Source organism: Anomaloglossus baeobatrachus, chromosome 1, assembly GCF_048569485.1.
Source record: "Anomaloglossus baeobatrachus isolate aAnoBae1 chromosome 1, aAnoBae1.hap1, whole genome shotgun sequence".
In the NCBI taxonomy this organism is placed as follows: Eukaryota; Metazoa; Chordata; class Amphibia; order Anura; family Aromobatidae; genus Anomaloglossus; species Anomaloglossus baeobatrachus.
In genome coordinates, this window is record NC_134353.1 from 67,795,368 (window position 1) to 67,812,344 (window position 16,977).

A 16,977-nucleotide genomic window follows, 5' to 3' on the forward strand; every position below is an offset into this window, starting at 1 on the left:
TCGAGTCTCCCATTGACTTTCATTATACTTGGGTACTCGAGTCTCCCATTGACTTCCACTATATTCGGGTACTTGAGTCCCCCATTGATTTCCATTATACTCAGGTACTTGAGTCCCCCATTGACTTCCATTATACTCGGGTACTCGAGTCCCCCATTGACTTCCATTATACTCGGGTACTCGAGTCCCCCATTGACTGCCATTATATTCGGGTACTCGAGTCTCCCATTGACCTCCATTATATTCGGGTACTCGAGTCTCCCATTGACTTTCATTATACTTGGGTACTTGAGTCCCCCATTGATTTCCATTATACTCAGGTACTTGAGTCCCCCATTGATTTCCATTATACTCGGGTACTAGAGGCCCCCATTGATTTTTATTATACTCGGTTACTTGATTTCTCCATTGACTTCCATTATACTCGGGTACACGAGCTGCGCCCATCCGAGCATCCAACTGCTGCTTCCGAGCATGGTAGTGCCCACTTATCACTACATAGCAGGGCAGCCCCCATGTAATAATGACCTCTGATCCTAACCATTAAACCCCTTTTAGATACTTCTGATTATTAGCATGTCTTTTTTTTTTTAATCTACCTTATAAATATAAAACACATAAAATTGTTTATTTATTATATAGAGCTCAAAATGTGGCCTGTCCGGTGGGTTGGCCCAAGGTGCCCAGCGCTCCTCAGGACGTCGGTCGCTTGGAAGATCAAAGAGGTTCAGTGTCACACGGTCTCTGGATAACTTGGAGGTAAGACTTCATATTTATCTGGGGGATTTTCAAGAACGTAATCTATGGAAATTCTTGTTGTGATCTTTACTCTTGAGTTTGCCCATTGGCACGGATTTGAGCGTCCCGTTTTGTGTCTACAGACTCCATGCACATTAATGCATCTCTTTGGATACTGATTGCAAATGAACCTGACGTTCTATGTTGGGCTCAGTACACACTGGGTCTAAGTTGATGTTTAGGCTGAGAAAAGCTTTGGGTGTGTATATGTCAAACGTGCATAGGGCTCTATAAGGCCAAAATAGTGTCCTTTTGGGATGTGATGCATTAGCATACCTCTGTATAGGCGATGGCAGCAGACCCTGCTCTCCAGTATGGTGGACTACTTTTATAATAGAATACTGCGCTGTATATTATATTATTTTTAAAATGGATCCCTATGTGCAACTGATGCTCCTGCATACCTATATATACTGTACCTGCAGTGGGGAAAATAAGTACAGTGGAACCTTGGATTAAGAGTAACTTGGTTTAAGAGCGTTACCCGATATTTACCTTGGTTACTAGCGTCCGCCGCTCTCAGGCTGCCAGTGCCTGCTCCCTGCACACGTAGCCAGAGTACACATCGGGTAAATAAGCAAAGCGGTTTGCTTATTAACCCGATGTGTAATCTGGCTAGGAGTGCAGGGAGCCAGCGCTAAGCGGTGTGTGCTGGTAACCAAGGTAAATATCGGGTAACCAAGGGCTTGGTTACCCGATATTTACCTTAGTTCCCAAGCGCAGCATCGCTTTCACGTGTCACTGGTGAGATCTGCCTGATTGACAGCTCACCAGCGACCATGTAGCGACGCACCAGCGATCCTGACCAGGTCAGATCGCTGGTGGGATCGCTGGAGCGTCGCTAAAGTGTGACGGTACCCTAAGAGCAATGATTTGCAAGAAGAGCAAATACTCACCGTGCACACTTCCGGTTCCATTTTTTCACCACGCTCTAACCCGTACTGGGGGTAACTTTCTGTACATATGTACTGTATACAGTATACCATTGTACAGTATATACTATATACCATGTTGGATATATTATTGTACTTTCTTTCTGCTAACCAGTATAGCACGTTGCTTGTACTGTACCTCTCACACACCAACAATTTTATTGTAAGCTAAAGTGCTGTTTAATTTGCTTTATATGTTTTGTATTGTACAGTATTTTGTATTAGTGACTGTAATAATTTTATATGAATACAGGACATTATTTTGTATTACTGTAATATGCTTGTATAAATAAATAAGTAAATATTTTTGGGTTGTGGAACGAATTGTCTTGAGTTTCAATTATTTCCTATGGGAAAATTCGCTTTGATATAAGAGTAACTTGGTTTAAGAGCTCACGCCCGGAACCAATTATGCTCGTAATCCAAGGTTCCACTGTATTTGATCCTCTGCCGATTTTGCAAGTTTTCCCACCTACAGAGAATGGAGAGGTCTGTAATTTTTATCGTAGGTGACTTCAACTGTGACTGAATAAAAACAAAAATCCAGAAAATCACTAATCTATATATATATAATTGCCTTATTCTGTCTGTCTGTCTGTCTGTCTTGCTCCAAAATTGTGTCCTTACGGTGACACAAAGCTGATTGGCCGCTGGGCTCGCCATGGCCCCGCCCCCCCGCACGGATTGGCCGCTCGCCCAGGCAACTCGCCCACGCCCCGCCCCCCTCACGCAATGCACGCTCGCTCTGGCCCCGCCCCCCGCACGCATTCCCCGAACCGACCAACACGGAGCCACGACTCCCAGGTGAGTACTGTACCCCCAGGAGCCCACATCAGCGTACGCCGCCAACCCAGCCGACACATACCCTCGCATTGCTGGGGTTGCCGCCGTATGCTGGTGTGGGCTCCCGTGCGAGCGGGGGACGGGTAACATGGTAGCATAGTTACCAGCGCATCAAGGTCCTGCAGCGGCGGAACATACACACACGCACTCACACACACACACACATCAGATCACACTCACTCTCACACACACCTCACATCGCATCCACACACTCACAACATCCTGGGATATCGCTTGCTTCTCGGCGGCGATACTGTGCAGTGAACTTCCAGGACCTGCCGGAGGATCACATGGCCGGAAGCATGTGGTATCTCCGGATGTTGTGAGTGTGAGCGCGTATGTGCAATATCGTCAATGTGTGTGTGCGTGAGTGTATGCGATCGGGTGTGTGTGAGTGTATCCGATTGGGTGTGTGTGAGTGTATGCGATCGAGTGTGTGTGAGTGTATGCGATCGGGTGTGTGTGAGTGTGTGTGTGTGAGTGTGTGTGTGTGTGTGTGTGCGCGATCGGATCTGTGTCGGCAGAGGAGCACGGCGTGCTGGAGGAGGCTGGGAGGAGAGAGGCTGATCCTGGGGAAGGCTGGGAGGGGGAGGCTGAGAGAAGAGAGGCTGATGCTGGGGGAGGCTGAGGCTGGGGTAGGCTGGGAGGAGAGAGGCTGATGCTGGGGACAGAAAAGGCTGATGCTGGGAGGAGAGAGGCTGATGCTGGGAGGAGAGAGGCTGATGCTGGGAGGAGAGAGGCTGATGCTGGGAGGAGAGAGGCTGATGCTGGGAGGAGAGAGGCTGATGCTGGAAGGAGAGAGGCTGATGCTGCGGGCAGAGAGGCTGATGCTGCGGGCAGAGAGGCTGATGCTGCGGGCAGAGAAACTGATGCTGGTGCAGCATGGGGGATGGAGCACGAAGGGGGGTGCGCAGCATGGGGGATGGAGCACGTTTGGGAGTGCGCAGCATGGCGGATGGACCACGTTTGGGAGTGCGCAGCATGGGGGATGGAGCACGTTTGGGAGTGCGCAGCATGGCGGATGGACCACGTTTGGGAGTGCGCAGCATGGCGGATGGAGCACGTTTGGGAGTGCGCAGCATGGCGGATGGAGCACGTTTGGGAGTGCGCAGCATGGCGGATGGAGCACGTTTGGGAGTGCGCAGCATGGCGGATGGAGCACGTTTGGGAGTGCACAGCATGGCGGATGGAGCACGATGGGGAGTGCGCAGCATGGCGGATGGAGCACGTTGGGGAGTGCGCAGCATGGCGGATGGAGCACGTTTGGGAGTGCGCAGCATGGCGGATGGAGCACGTTTGGGAGTGCGCAGCATGGCGGATGGAGCACGTTTGGGAGTGCGCAGCATGGCGGATGGAGCACGTTTGGTAGTGCGCAGCATGGCGGATGGAGCACGTTTGGGAATGCGCAGCATGGCGGATAGACCACGTCTGGGAGTGCGCAGCATGGCGGATGGAGCACGTTTGGGAGTGCGCAGCATGGCGGATGGAGCACGTTTGGGAGTGCACAGCATGGCGGATGGAGCAGGTTTGGGAGTGCGCAGCATGGCGGATGGAGCACGATGGGGGGTGCGCAGCATGGCGGATGGAGCACGTTTGGGAGTGCGCAGCATGGCGGATGGAGCACGTTTGGGAGTGCGCAGCATGGCGGATGGAGCACGATGGGGAGTGCGCAGCATGGCGGATGGAGCACGTTTGGGAGTGCGCAGCATGGCGGATGGAGCACGTTTGGGAGTGCGCAGCATGGCGGATGGAGCACGTTTGGGAGTGCGCAGCATGGGGGATGCAGCACGATGGGGAGTGCGCAGTATGGCGGATGGAGCACGTTTGGGAGTGTGCAGCATGGCGGATGGACCACGTTTGGGAGTGCGCAGCATGGCGGATGGAGCACGTTTGGGAGTGCGCAGCATCGGGGATGGAGCACGATGGGGAGTGCGCAGCATGGGGGATGGAGCACGATGGGGGGTGCGCAGCATGGGGGATGGAGCACGATGGGAGGTGCACACCTCCCCCCAACACACACACACACGCGCGCACTGCACAACACACACACACACTGGGAACCACAAACACCGCCCTACACAGACACCCATACACACAGACAACGCTGCACACACACAACACCCAACACACAAACACCGCGGCATACATAAATATACGCACATACCGCACAACACACACATTGCACAAAACATACCTCCCCCCAAAACACACCACACACACACAAACCGCGCAACACACACACACACACAACGCTACAGACACACAGCGCTCCACAAACAACGCAACACACGCAACACACATACAACACCGCTCTCACCCCCCGTCACACCCAGACAACACCCAGAACATGTACAGCTCCTACACAAACACTTGGTAAGTACACACAACAACATCTATATATATAACAAAAATCATACATGAACTACACAATACGTAAATTCTAGAATACCCGATGCGTAGAATCGGGCCACCTTCTAGTATAATATAATAACTAATTTGCATTTTGTTGCATGAAATAAATATTTGATACAATAGAAAAACAGAACTTAATATTTGGTACAGAAACTATTCTTTGCAATTACAGAGGTTGGACGTTTCCGGTGGTTCTTGACCAGGTTTGCACACACTGCAGCAGGGATTTTGGCGACTTCTCCATACAGATCTTCTCCAGATCTTTCAGGTTTTGGCGCTGTCACTGGACAACATTGAGTTTCAGCTTGCTCCTAAGATTTTCTATTGGGTTTAGGTCTGGAGACTGACTAGGCCACTTCAGGAGGTTGAAATGCTTCTTATGGAGCCACTTTTAAAGCCCGCTTTACATGTTGCAGTTTCACATACGATATCGTATGCGACTTGCAACGCCCCCATCGTATGTGCGGCACGTTCAATTTGTTGAATGTGCCGCACAAACGATTAACCCCCGTCACATGTACTTACCTTCCATACGACCTCGCTCTGGGCGGTGAACGTTTACTTCCTGGAGTGGGAAAGATGTTCGGCGTCACATCGACGTCACGCGGCAGCCAGCCAATAGAAGCGGAGGGGCGGAGCTGAGCGAGACGTAAACATCCCGCCCACCTTCCTTCCTTCCGCATTGTGGGCCGGGAGCTGCAGGACGCAGGTAAGATCTGTTCATCGTTCCCGGGGTGTCACACACTGCGATGTGTGCTACCCCGGGTACGATGAACAATCTGACGTGCAATTCTAGAGACAGGTACGATGTGTATGCAATGAAAGTTTTAACGTTCAATTGCACGTACCTGTCACACACTGCAATGTAACTTACAATGCCGGATGTGCGTCACTTACGACGTGACCCCGCCGACACTTTGTAAGATACATTGCAGCGTGTAAAGCAGGCTTTAGTCGCGCTGCCTGTGTGTTTAAGGTCATTGTCATGCTGGAAGACCCAGCCACAACCCATCTTCAGTGCTCTTACTGAGGGAAGGAGGTTGTTGACCAAAATCTCGAGATACATGACCCCATCCATCCTCCTTTCAATATGGTGCAGTAGTTCTGTCCCCTTTATAGAAAAGCACCACCAAAGTATGATGTTTCCACCCCCATGCTTCATGGTTGGGACGGTGTTGTTGAGGTTGTACTTAACCTTCTTCCGCCAAACACGGCGAGTGGAGATGATACCAAAAAGTTCTATTTTGGTCTCATCTGACCACATTACCATCTCTCTTGCCTCCTCTGGATCATCCGGATGGTCATTGGTGAACTTCAAACGGCCCTGGACATGTGCTGGCGTGAGCAGGGGGACCTTGCGTGCCCTGCAGGATTTTAATCCTTGACAGCATTGTATGTTACTAATGGTAATCTATGAGACTGTGGTCTCAGCTCTCTTCAGATCATTGACCACATCCTCCCATGTAGTTCTGGGCTGAGTCCTGACCTTTCTTAGAATCATCCTTATCCCATGAGGTGAGATCTTGCATGGAACCCTAGACAGAGTAAGATTGATAGATATCTAGTTTTTCTTCCATTTTGTACTAATTGCGCCAATAGTTGTTGTCTTCTCACCAAGCTGCTTGCCAATTGTCAACCCATCCCAGCTTGTGCAGGCCTACAACTTTGCCCCTGGTGTCCTTAGACAGCTCTTTGGTCTTGGCCATGGTTGAGAGGTTGGAGTGTGATTGAGTATGTGGACAGGTGTCTTTTATCACTAGAAGTCCCAGAGAGGGGTCATTTAACATTTCTACCTTTGGAACCCAGAGACGGGTCGAATGACCTGAAGGATTTTAGCTAACATCCTATAATCACCGTCTTTTGTTCTGTAATTAAGGCCATTACTGTCGCACCACAGGAGGTTGTTGTTTTCCATTGAGTTTAGCCATTTAGTTTCTAGTTAGTTCTATTCAGTTTATTGTATTTGGTCATTTGATCCTCTTTCGGGACTTCAGGGGGGAGCTCGAAATTTCTGGGACTTCTAGTGTTATACAGGTAACCAGTTCAGACAGATGCAATTAATACAGGTAAGGAGTGCAGAGTAGGAGCTTCTTAAAGCTAAAATAACAGGTCTGTGAGAGCCAGAATTCTTGCTAGTTGTTAGGTGATCAAATACTTATTTCATACAATAAAATGCAAATTAATAATTTAGGAATCCTACAATGTGATTTTCTGTATTTTTTGGGGGATTCTGACAATGTTGAAGTGTACCTTCAATAAAAATTACAGACCTTTCAATTCTTTGTAGGTGTGAAAAGTTGCAAAATCGTCAGTGTATCAAATACTTATTTTCCTCACTGTATTCCTCCATAGAAGTCTCAAACTCTGTGCACAGAGCCCCACTCCGTTCCATCTGTTCAATAATCATCAGTCATTTTGGACCTGGATTGTAATACACCAATTTCTATGTATTTTTGCGTCTAGAATCCGAATCTACCTACAGAATTGTTGTGTCACGTAAGGTTTTTGAGATATTATGAAATATTACATTTTTTATAACTAACGCGTTTTTCAGCTTTCTGATTTTACTATTTTAAACAGAAGACATTAATGTTTATATTAATTTTAATGGTCTGATATAATTAATTGGATGTAAAATGCAATGGAAGACATCATACAAACAATCAATGGGTGGCAAAGTATTGGTAGATTAAGGTTGCTGACGACGAGAGGCAGAGACTCCTTTTGTAAAGTCGGTCATGTTATGGCGGGTCAGTCAGCTGTTATACCCATTTCTATCGTTTTTTACATATCTTTGTGTTATTGTATGTAGCTATCACGTTACCTGTTTGTATTAGTGCGAGGTTTAGGTTGTGTAACTTTAATGTGAAGATGTGAAGAATGAGTGGTTGTTGGATCAGACGAAAAAGACTTCTTACAGTGTGTCCACCCATATCCTGTCCACCGCCATTAACTTGAGAACAGCGGCAGCTATAGGCACAGAAGTGGTGTCTAGGTATAGTAAAGTAGCCATGCGCTATGCAATGAAACCACCTATAGCGCCTGGTGGAAAACAACGGAGTTAGCATTTTTATCTCGAAAACGGAACGAGATAGAGAAAAAAGTGAATTAAAAAAATGTAGGGCATCATCAATTCAATACGAATCGACACCTTGCATACAGAAATGCTATGATATGAAACCCATGACCCCCCCAAAACATTGAATGCTGGTCACGCATATGGCGCTCATTTAACTTTGATGCTCAAAGTGGCCCCCGTCAGCTGCAATGCACATCTGGACTCCGCACAGCATACTGTATCTTGCTGCACGTTGTGCAATATGGTAGGTGACACGTTGGCACAAGCATCTGTGATACAGTTAGGTCCAGAAATATTTGGACAGTGACACAATTTTCGCGAGTTGGACTCTGCATGCCACCACATTGGATTTGAAATGAAACCTCTACAACAGAATTCAAGTGCAGATTGTAACATTTAATTTGAAGGTTTGAACAAAAATATCTGATAGAAATTGTAGGAATTGTACACATTTCTTTACAAACACTCCACATTTTAGGAGGTCAAAAGTAATTGGACAAATAAACCAAACCCAAACAAAATATTTTTATTTTCAATATTTTGTTGCGAATCCTTTGGAGGCAATCACTGCCTTAAGTCTGGAACCCATGGACATCACCAAACGCTGGGTTTCCTCCTTCTTAATGCTTTGCCAGGCCTTTACAGCCGCAGCCTTCAGGTCTTGCTTGTTTGTGGGTCTTTCCGTCTTAAGTCTGGATTTGAGCAAGTGAAATGCATGCTCAATTGGGTTAAGATCTGGTGATTGACTTGGCCATTGCAGAATGTTCCACTTTTTTGCACTCATGAACTCCTGGGTAGATTTGGCTGTATGCTTGGGGTCATTGTCCATCTGTACTATGAAGCGCCGTCCGATCAACTTTGCGGCATTTGGCTGAATCTGGGCTGAAAGTATATCCCGGTACACTTCAGAATTCATCCGGCTACTCTTGTCTGCTGTTATGTCATCAATAAACACAAGTGACCCAGTGCCATTGAAAGCCATGCATGCCCATGCCATCACGTTGCCTCCACCATGTTTTACAGAGGATGTGGTGTGCCTTGGATCATGTGCCGTTCCCTTTTTTCTCCAAACTTTTTTCTTCCCATCATTCTGGTACAGGTTGATCTTTGTCTCATCTGTCCATAGAATACTTTTCCAGAACTGAGCTGGCTTCATGAGGTGTTTTTCAGCAAATTTAACTCTGACCTGTCTATTTTTGGAATTGATGAATGGTTTGCATCTAGATGTGAACCCTTTGTATTTACTTTCATGGAGTCTTCTCTTTACTGTTGACTTAGAGACAGATACACCTACTTCACTGAGAGTGTTCTGGACTTCAGTTGATGTTGTGAACGGGTTCTTCTTCACCAAAGAAAGTATGCGGCGATCATCCACCACTGTTGTCATCCGTGGACGCCCAGGCCTTTTTGAGTTCCCAAGCTCACCAGTCAATTCCTTTTTTCTCAGAATGTACCCGACTGTTGATTTTGCTACTCCAAGCATGTCTGCTATCTCTCTGATGGATTTTTTCTTTTTTTTCAGCCTCAGGATGTTCTGCTTCACCTCAATTGAGAGTTCCTTAGACCGCATGTTGTCTGGTCACAGCAACAGCTTCCAAATGCAAAACCACACACCTGTAATCAACCCCAGACCTTTTAACTACTTCATTGATTACAGGTTAACGAGGGAGACGCCTTCAGAGTTAATTGCAGCCCTTAGAGTCCCTTGTCCAATTACTTTTGGTCCCTTGAAAAAGAGGAGGCTATGCATTACAGAGCTATGATTCCTAAACCCTTTCTCCGATTTGGATGTGAAAACTCTCATATTGCAGCTGGGAGTGTGCACTTTCAGCCCATATTATATATATAATTGTATTTCTGAACATGTTTTTGTAAACAGCTAAAATAACAAAACTTGTGTCACTGTCCAAATATTTCTGGCCCTGACTGTACGTCGTCGTAGGTCCTGCAATGTTGGTGGAAGGGTTGCATACACCTGCTGTTTGATGTGACCTCACAGAAAGAAGTACAATGGCGTCAGGTCAGGTGAGCGTGGAGGCCACTCCACACAGCCACCATACCCAATGACTTGTAGGAAGGTCTCCATGAGGTATCGCTTCACGTCCGCAGCCTTGTGAGTTTTACACGTTCTAATCATAGCATTTATGTATGCAAGGTGTCGATCCGTATTGAATTGATGATGCCCTACAACTTTGTAATTCACTTTTTTTCTTTATCTAGGTCTCGTTCTGTTTTAGAGATAAAAATGCTAACTCCGTTGTTTTCCACCAGGTGGCGCTATAGGTGGTTTCATTGCGTAGCGCATGGATACTTTACTATACCTAGACACCACTTCTATGCCTATAGCTGCCGCCGTTCTCAAGTTAATGGCGGTGGACAGGATATGGGTGGACACACTGTATAAGGCCTCTTTCACACGTGCGTGCCTCCGGTACGTGTTTGGCAGTTTTCTCACGCACCGGAGACACGTACACACGTAGACCTAGGTATTCCTATGGTTTTGGACACACGTAAGTATTGCGCACGGAACGTGTGTCCGTTCCATACTTACGTTTGTATGTGTGTTTCTCATGCCAACATGTCCGTTTTCTCTCCGGCATCACAGGTGTCACACGTAATGCAAAAGGACCACACGGATGTGTTCCGTGTGACACGCACCAGAGAAAAGACATGTGTCTGTGAGAAAAAAAACAAAACTGTACTAACATTCTCCAGCCCTGCTGTTTCTGCCGCTGCTGTCACTTGCTTCCGACCGCCGCTCATTATGCTCATTGCATATTCCCTTCACTGCGGCCGGAAGCAGCAGCAGCGGGGAGTCGCCGGGACCGGAGACCGAAGATCAGCACCACGGACAGCGACGCCAAGGACAGGTGAGCATAAAGTTCCCGTTCTCCGTGTGTTATCACGGATAACACACGGAGAACACATGTAGCCCATAAACACAGCTCACGGAGGGCAAAACGCACCTCTGAAACGTCCGTGCAAAACATGCGTGGTTTTTCACATCCGAACGTGTGAATGAGGCCTATGGGCAAGTTTAGGCAAGGAGGGTGAAGCAGAACTGGGGCATTGTTCTTGGAGAACAAATTATATCTTAAGAATTTTATTTTTCTAAAGTAAATAGTGTTGTGAGAGCGAAATACACTCCTATACTATTGGACTCCAAATTAATATTTGTTTTATGAGCGCTCAGGATATCAATACAGCGCACACTTAGTATGGTGAACTCAAAGAATTCTCCTTTATTAGTACATGTGACCAGTTTATATAGGGTCACAGACAAAGCAGAAGTCCCCTCTGAACTATTCACCAATAAGAGCAGAAGGGGCGTGAACTGAAATGTGAAACTTCCTTCCCATCAGTGTTAGGCTACTTTCACACTTCAGTCGGATCCGTCGTTTTTTAGCTGTCAACGGACGCAATGGATGAGTTCACATTTCCGCTAAAATCTATCAGTCACAATCCGCTGCTCTTGTAAACAGCGGAATCCGTTTAGCGGATTCCGCTGCTCCCATAGACTTGTATGAGCAGCGGATTGTGACTGATGATGCTGCGTTGCACCCTCCGCCCGACTGATCAGTCGTGGAACGACTGACCGCCGGGCGGGAGGAACGCAGCATGTAACGTTTTTTTTGAGCAGCGAGATCCGTCGGATTTCGCTGCGCATGCTCTCTGGCTCCCTGCACACGTCACCAACTTTGGTTGGTTACCCGATATTTACCCTGGTTACGGTGCAAGGAGCCAGCGCTAAGCGGTGTAGGCCCGTAACCAAGGTAAATATCGGGTAACCAAGGTAAACATCGGGTGCTTTGCTGTTACCCGATATTTAGGCTGGTTACGTGTGCAGGCAGGCCGACACTTCCCCGCTCGGCCCCGCCCCCTCCCGCACTCCGCACATGTATGTACACACACACACACACACACCTGTCCCCAGCCATGCAGACAAGCACTGACACCCTCGTCTGGCCCCGCCCCCTGCTCGGCTCCGCCCCCTCCCGCACTTTGCATGTGCACACACACACATACATACATACATACATACATGCACATACACACACTCACTCACACATACACTCACCTGTCCCCAGCCATGCAGACCGCAGCACTTCTACTGACATCCTCAGCGCCTGGCCCCGCTCCCCACTCGGCTCCGCCCCCTCCCGCACTTTGCATGTGCACACACATACATACATACATACATACATACATGCACATACACACACTCACTCACTCACACATACACGCACCTGTCCCCAGCCATGCAGACCGCAGCACTTCCACTGACATCCTCAGCGCCTGGCCCCGCCCCCCGCTCGGCTCCGCCCCCTCCCGCACTTTGCATGTGCACACACATACATACATACATACATACATACATACATACATGCACATACACACACTCACTCACTCACAGATACACTCACCTGTCCCCAGCCATGCAGACCGCAGCACTTCCACTGACATCCTCAGCGCCTGGCCCCGCCCCCCGCTCGGCTCTGCCCCCGAACTCTGCCCCCCGCACACAACGGAATCCGACAAAGAATTCTGTTCTTTGTCATCCGTTGTACAGCGTTGAACAGCGCATCAGTCACATGCGTCAAGCGACGCATGTGACTGATACAAATCAACGGAAATGTGAACTTAGCCTTATTCCACCGGATTCTGTTCACTGGAATCCTGTGGAAAAAACTGATCCGTCGCGTCCGTTACATCCGTTGTGCGTCCGTTTTACGACTGATCCGTCGTGATCCGTTTGTGTTTGGGACAGCCCAGTGGGTGTGCCAGACATGCTGGGCATGCTCAGTAGAACATGATGGAATCCAGCGCTGGATTCCATTGTGTGACGGATTACGGCGAAATCCAGCACCATAGACAATGTCTTGATGGATGGCGACGGAATCCTGCACAGTGCGGTTTTTTTTTTTAAATCAGATCTTTTTTTATTAATCATTAGGGATCAATACAGAGAGTATTTCACTTTTCATATAACTGATAACAATAAACAACAGATAAACACATGTGATTTATAAATCAGGTTCTTTCTTTGCATATATGTAAATATAATAATAGAGTTCTCAAATCATAATTATATTATATAGCTTGAGCCTACAAACCTCGTGGCTCTACAAATAAACAAAACTTAAATTATGCAATAATGCCTCAGACTAAGCCCCCTTTCACACGTCAGTGATTCTGGTACATTTGTGCTTTTTTTTTTTAAACGTACCAGAATCACTGATATACGCAGACCCATTATAATGAATGGGTCTGCTCACACGTCAGTGATTTGTCACTGCACGTGTCTCCGTGCGGCGTACCCGCGTGTGCGTGATTGCTGCACGGAGACATGTCCATTTTTTTCTGGCATCACTGATGTTCCACGGAGCACGCAGTGGTGTGGTCCGTGAAATACGTGCCAGAAAAAAATGTGCATTTTAAATAATAAACATTTTAACTCACCCGGCGTCCAGCGGTGTCCTCTGCAGCCCGTCCTCCCTGCTGCTTCTAAGCCGGCTGATTACTGTCGCGCATATTCATTATGCGCGACACAGCCGACCCGGAAGCAGCTGCTGCGGGGGTCAGCGCCGGCCGGATGCTGCGTCGCGGGAGCGATCAGCACCATGGAGAGCGGGAGCGGGCACAGGTGAGTTGATTTCTAAGTGCAATCACGGGCCACGGAGAACGGAGCCCGGATTGCACTTAGACAACCCACGTGTGCCGTGATTTTCGGCACACGCAGGGACATGTGCGTGTTTTTCACTGACGTGTGAAACGGGCCTAACAGAAGTACCTCCTCCATCAGCCGTGTCGCTCCACATCATATTGCTATACTCTCCCGCCCCTCCCTCTCCGTGCAGTCATCCATGAAACCTTTCCAGTCCTCTCTCGCCTCTTCATTCAAAGTCCACTTCGCCACAGAAAGCGCAGTGCAGTTTTTTTTTTTTGACGCTCCAAAAAACGGTACAGTGTCAGTTCCTTCCGCTCGGCGGTCATTCATTCCATGACTGATCCGTCGCGCGGCGGATGCAACGCAAGGCCATCAGTCGCAATCCATCGTAGCTACAAGTCTATGGGGTAAAAACTGAATCCTGCAAGTTATTTTGCAGGATACCGTATTTTCTCAAGGTGACAGATTGTGACTGATGGAAAAAGACTAAAGTGTGAATGTAGCCTAAGGCGGGCTTGCACACTACGACATCGCAGGTGCGATGTCGGTGGGGTCAAATTGAAAATGACGCACTTCCGGCATCGCATGCGACATCGTAGTGTGTAAAGCCTAGATGATACGATTAACGAGTGCAAAAGCGTCGTAATCGTATCATCGGTGTAGCGTCGGCGAATTCCATAATTACGCTGACGCGACGGTCTGATGTTGTTCCTCGCTCCTGCGGCAGCACACATCGCTGTGTGTGAAGCCGCAGGAGCGAGGAACATCTCCTACCGGCGTCACTGCGGCTTCCGTAGGATATGCGGAAGGAAGGAGGTGGGCGGGATGTTTACATCCCACTCATCTCCGCCCCTCCGCTCCGATTCGCCACCTGGCGTGTGACGTCGCTATGACGCCGCACGACCCGCCCCCTTAACAAGGAGGCGGGTCGCCGGCCAGAGCGACTGTCGCAAGACAGGCGAGTCCATGTGAAGCTGCCGTAGCGATAATGTTCGCTACGGCAGCTATCACAAGGAAATCGCTGCTGCGACGGGGGCGGGGACTATCGCGCTCGGCATCGCAGCATCGGCCTGCGATGTCGCAGCGTGCAAAGTACCCCTAAGGCTAAGTTCACATTTCTGCTAAAATGTATCAGTCTTAATCCGCTGCTATGGTAAACAACGGAATCCGTTTGGCGGATTCAGCTGTGTCCCATAGACTTGCATTAATGGCGGATTGCGACTGATGACCTTGCGTTGTGTCCGCTGCGTTGCGGTCCTTCGTTTTTTGACTGACCACTGGGCGGGGAGCAACGCAGAATGTAACGTTTTTCTGGCCATCAAAATTGACGCACCACGCAGGAATCCGCCGCAGTCCGTCACGCTTGTAATGTATGTCTATGGTGCTGGATTCCGTCGTAATCCGTCTTACGACGGAATCCAGCGCTGGATTCCGTCATGCTCTACTGAGCATGCCCAGCAGGTTTGGCACACCCACTGGGCTGTCCCATACACAAACGGATCATGACCCGTCAAAAAAACGGACGCACAGCGGATGCAACGGACGCGACGGATCAGTTTTTTCACAGGATTCCTGTGAAAGGAATCCTGTGAAAAACACATCCGTTGCATCAGTTGACAACTTAAGGGTACTTTCACACTTGCGTTGGGTTGAATCCGCTGGGTCCGTTGCTGCGTCGTTTTGACGCATCCGTTATTTTTGTGGTGTCAACGGATGCAACGTGTCCATAATTTCACAGGAATCCGTTAGCTGATTCCTGTGAAATAACGGACCGTTGCATCCGTTTGGTGTCCGTTAGGCGTCCGTCTAACGGAATCCGTCGGCTCTGTTTTATTTCTTTTTTTATTTTTTTTTATTCTGGGCATGCTCAGAATAAATTAGCGGTTAGCACTTAGCTACGGAATCCGCTACCATAGGGAACCATTATAAATTTTAACGGAACCAACGGAATCCGTTGGTTGGCGTCATTTTGACACAAGCATTTAACGTTACATTCTGCGTTGCTTCCGCGGAGCATCGGCCAACGGAAGCAACGCAGGTACTTTTGGCACAATCCGTCATCAATGCAAGTCTATGGGAAACAACGGAATCCGTTAACGGATTCCGCTGTTTCCCAAGACAGCGGATTGCGCCAAAAAAAAAGCAACGCAAGTGTGAAAGTACCCTAAAAACGACTGATCCGTTGCTGACGGATTTAAAACAACGGAAATGTGAACTTAGCCTTAGGTGAACCCTATCACATCATTAGCTATAAGACAAGATTGACACTTTAAGATCCAAATGGATTCTGTCCTCTCACAGTTGCGTGAGACTGTTGTCTTAAAGAAGTCACGCAACAAAGACATCTAGGCATAATGGCAATGGTTTGCTAGAGTTTATAGTTTAGTCAATGTATGTAACATATAATGTCATGTATGAGCATTATTTTGCCTTCTAAAATAGATGATTGAAGGGGTTGGCCACTACTAGGACATCCCCTTCTGATTCCATGTTTCCCCCCCAGGTAAAATAGTAAAGCCTATACTCACCTCCCATACCGGCGCCCTACCAGCAGTGCCGTGGCTCGCGTTTCCGGGGTTTATATGGGGGTTGTGACGTCATGCGAGCCCTGCGTTCAGTCAGTGCCGTCGTCTGTCTCCCCACTTTTGGACCATATGAGTAATCAACAGTATGTGAGGGTAGCCGCAGGTCATCACCTATTATGCTTGGTGGATCCCATGTTACCTACTGTATATAGAAGTGTTAACAGTCGTACAGGAGGAGGAGGTGAGCTGTGACATCACCTACTGCGAATGGTGGATCGTGTTATCTATGATATACAGAGTTGTTATCAATCATTGTGCAGAAGGACGAGCTGTGACATAACCTTTACTGAATGGTGGATCCAGTGTTATATGCTGTACATAGAAGTGTTATCTGTCATTGTACAGGAGGAGGAGGTGAGCTGTGACATCACCTATTGCTAATGGTAGATCATGTTATCTACTGTATACAGAGCTGTTATCAGTCATTGTACAGGAGTAGGTGGTGTGCTGTGACATCACCTACTGCAAATGGTGAATCGTGTTATCTACTTGTAACGCCTGCCTGGATCCACAGACAGACTGGCTGTAATGGACAGAGGGAAGCCACTCACCAAGCAGGACCCCCAGAACCCTGAAACCCTTTAACCCATATATAGGGATTTGGAATTACACAGGGCCCAAGGTGATCGCTACCTGTGGAAGGCTATAGTCCGCTGAGAG

General features: G+C 48.2%; 1 protein-coding gene across 1 annotated transcript in view; it reads left to right on the forward strand.

The window, feature by feature from the left end:
* Positions 1-16,977, forward strand: part of RGS12 (regulator of G protein signaling 12) — a 313,463-nt gene that overhangs the window by 69,995 nt on the left and 226,491 nt on the right. The window contains exon 3 of the mRNA XM_075346841.1: positions 643-759. Within this exon, the coding sequence (XP_075202956.1) occupies positions 643-759 (117 nt within the window). The remainder of the gene's footprint in view (positions 1-642; positions 760-16,977) is intronic.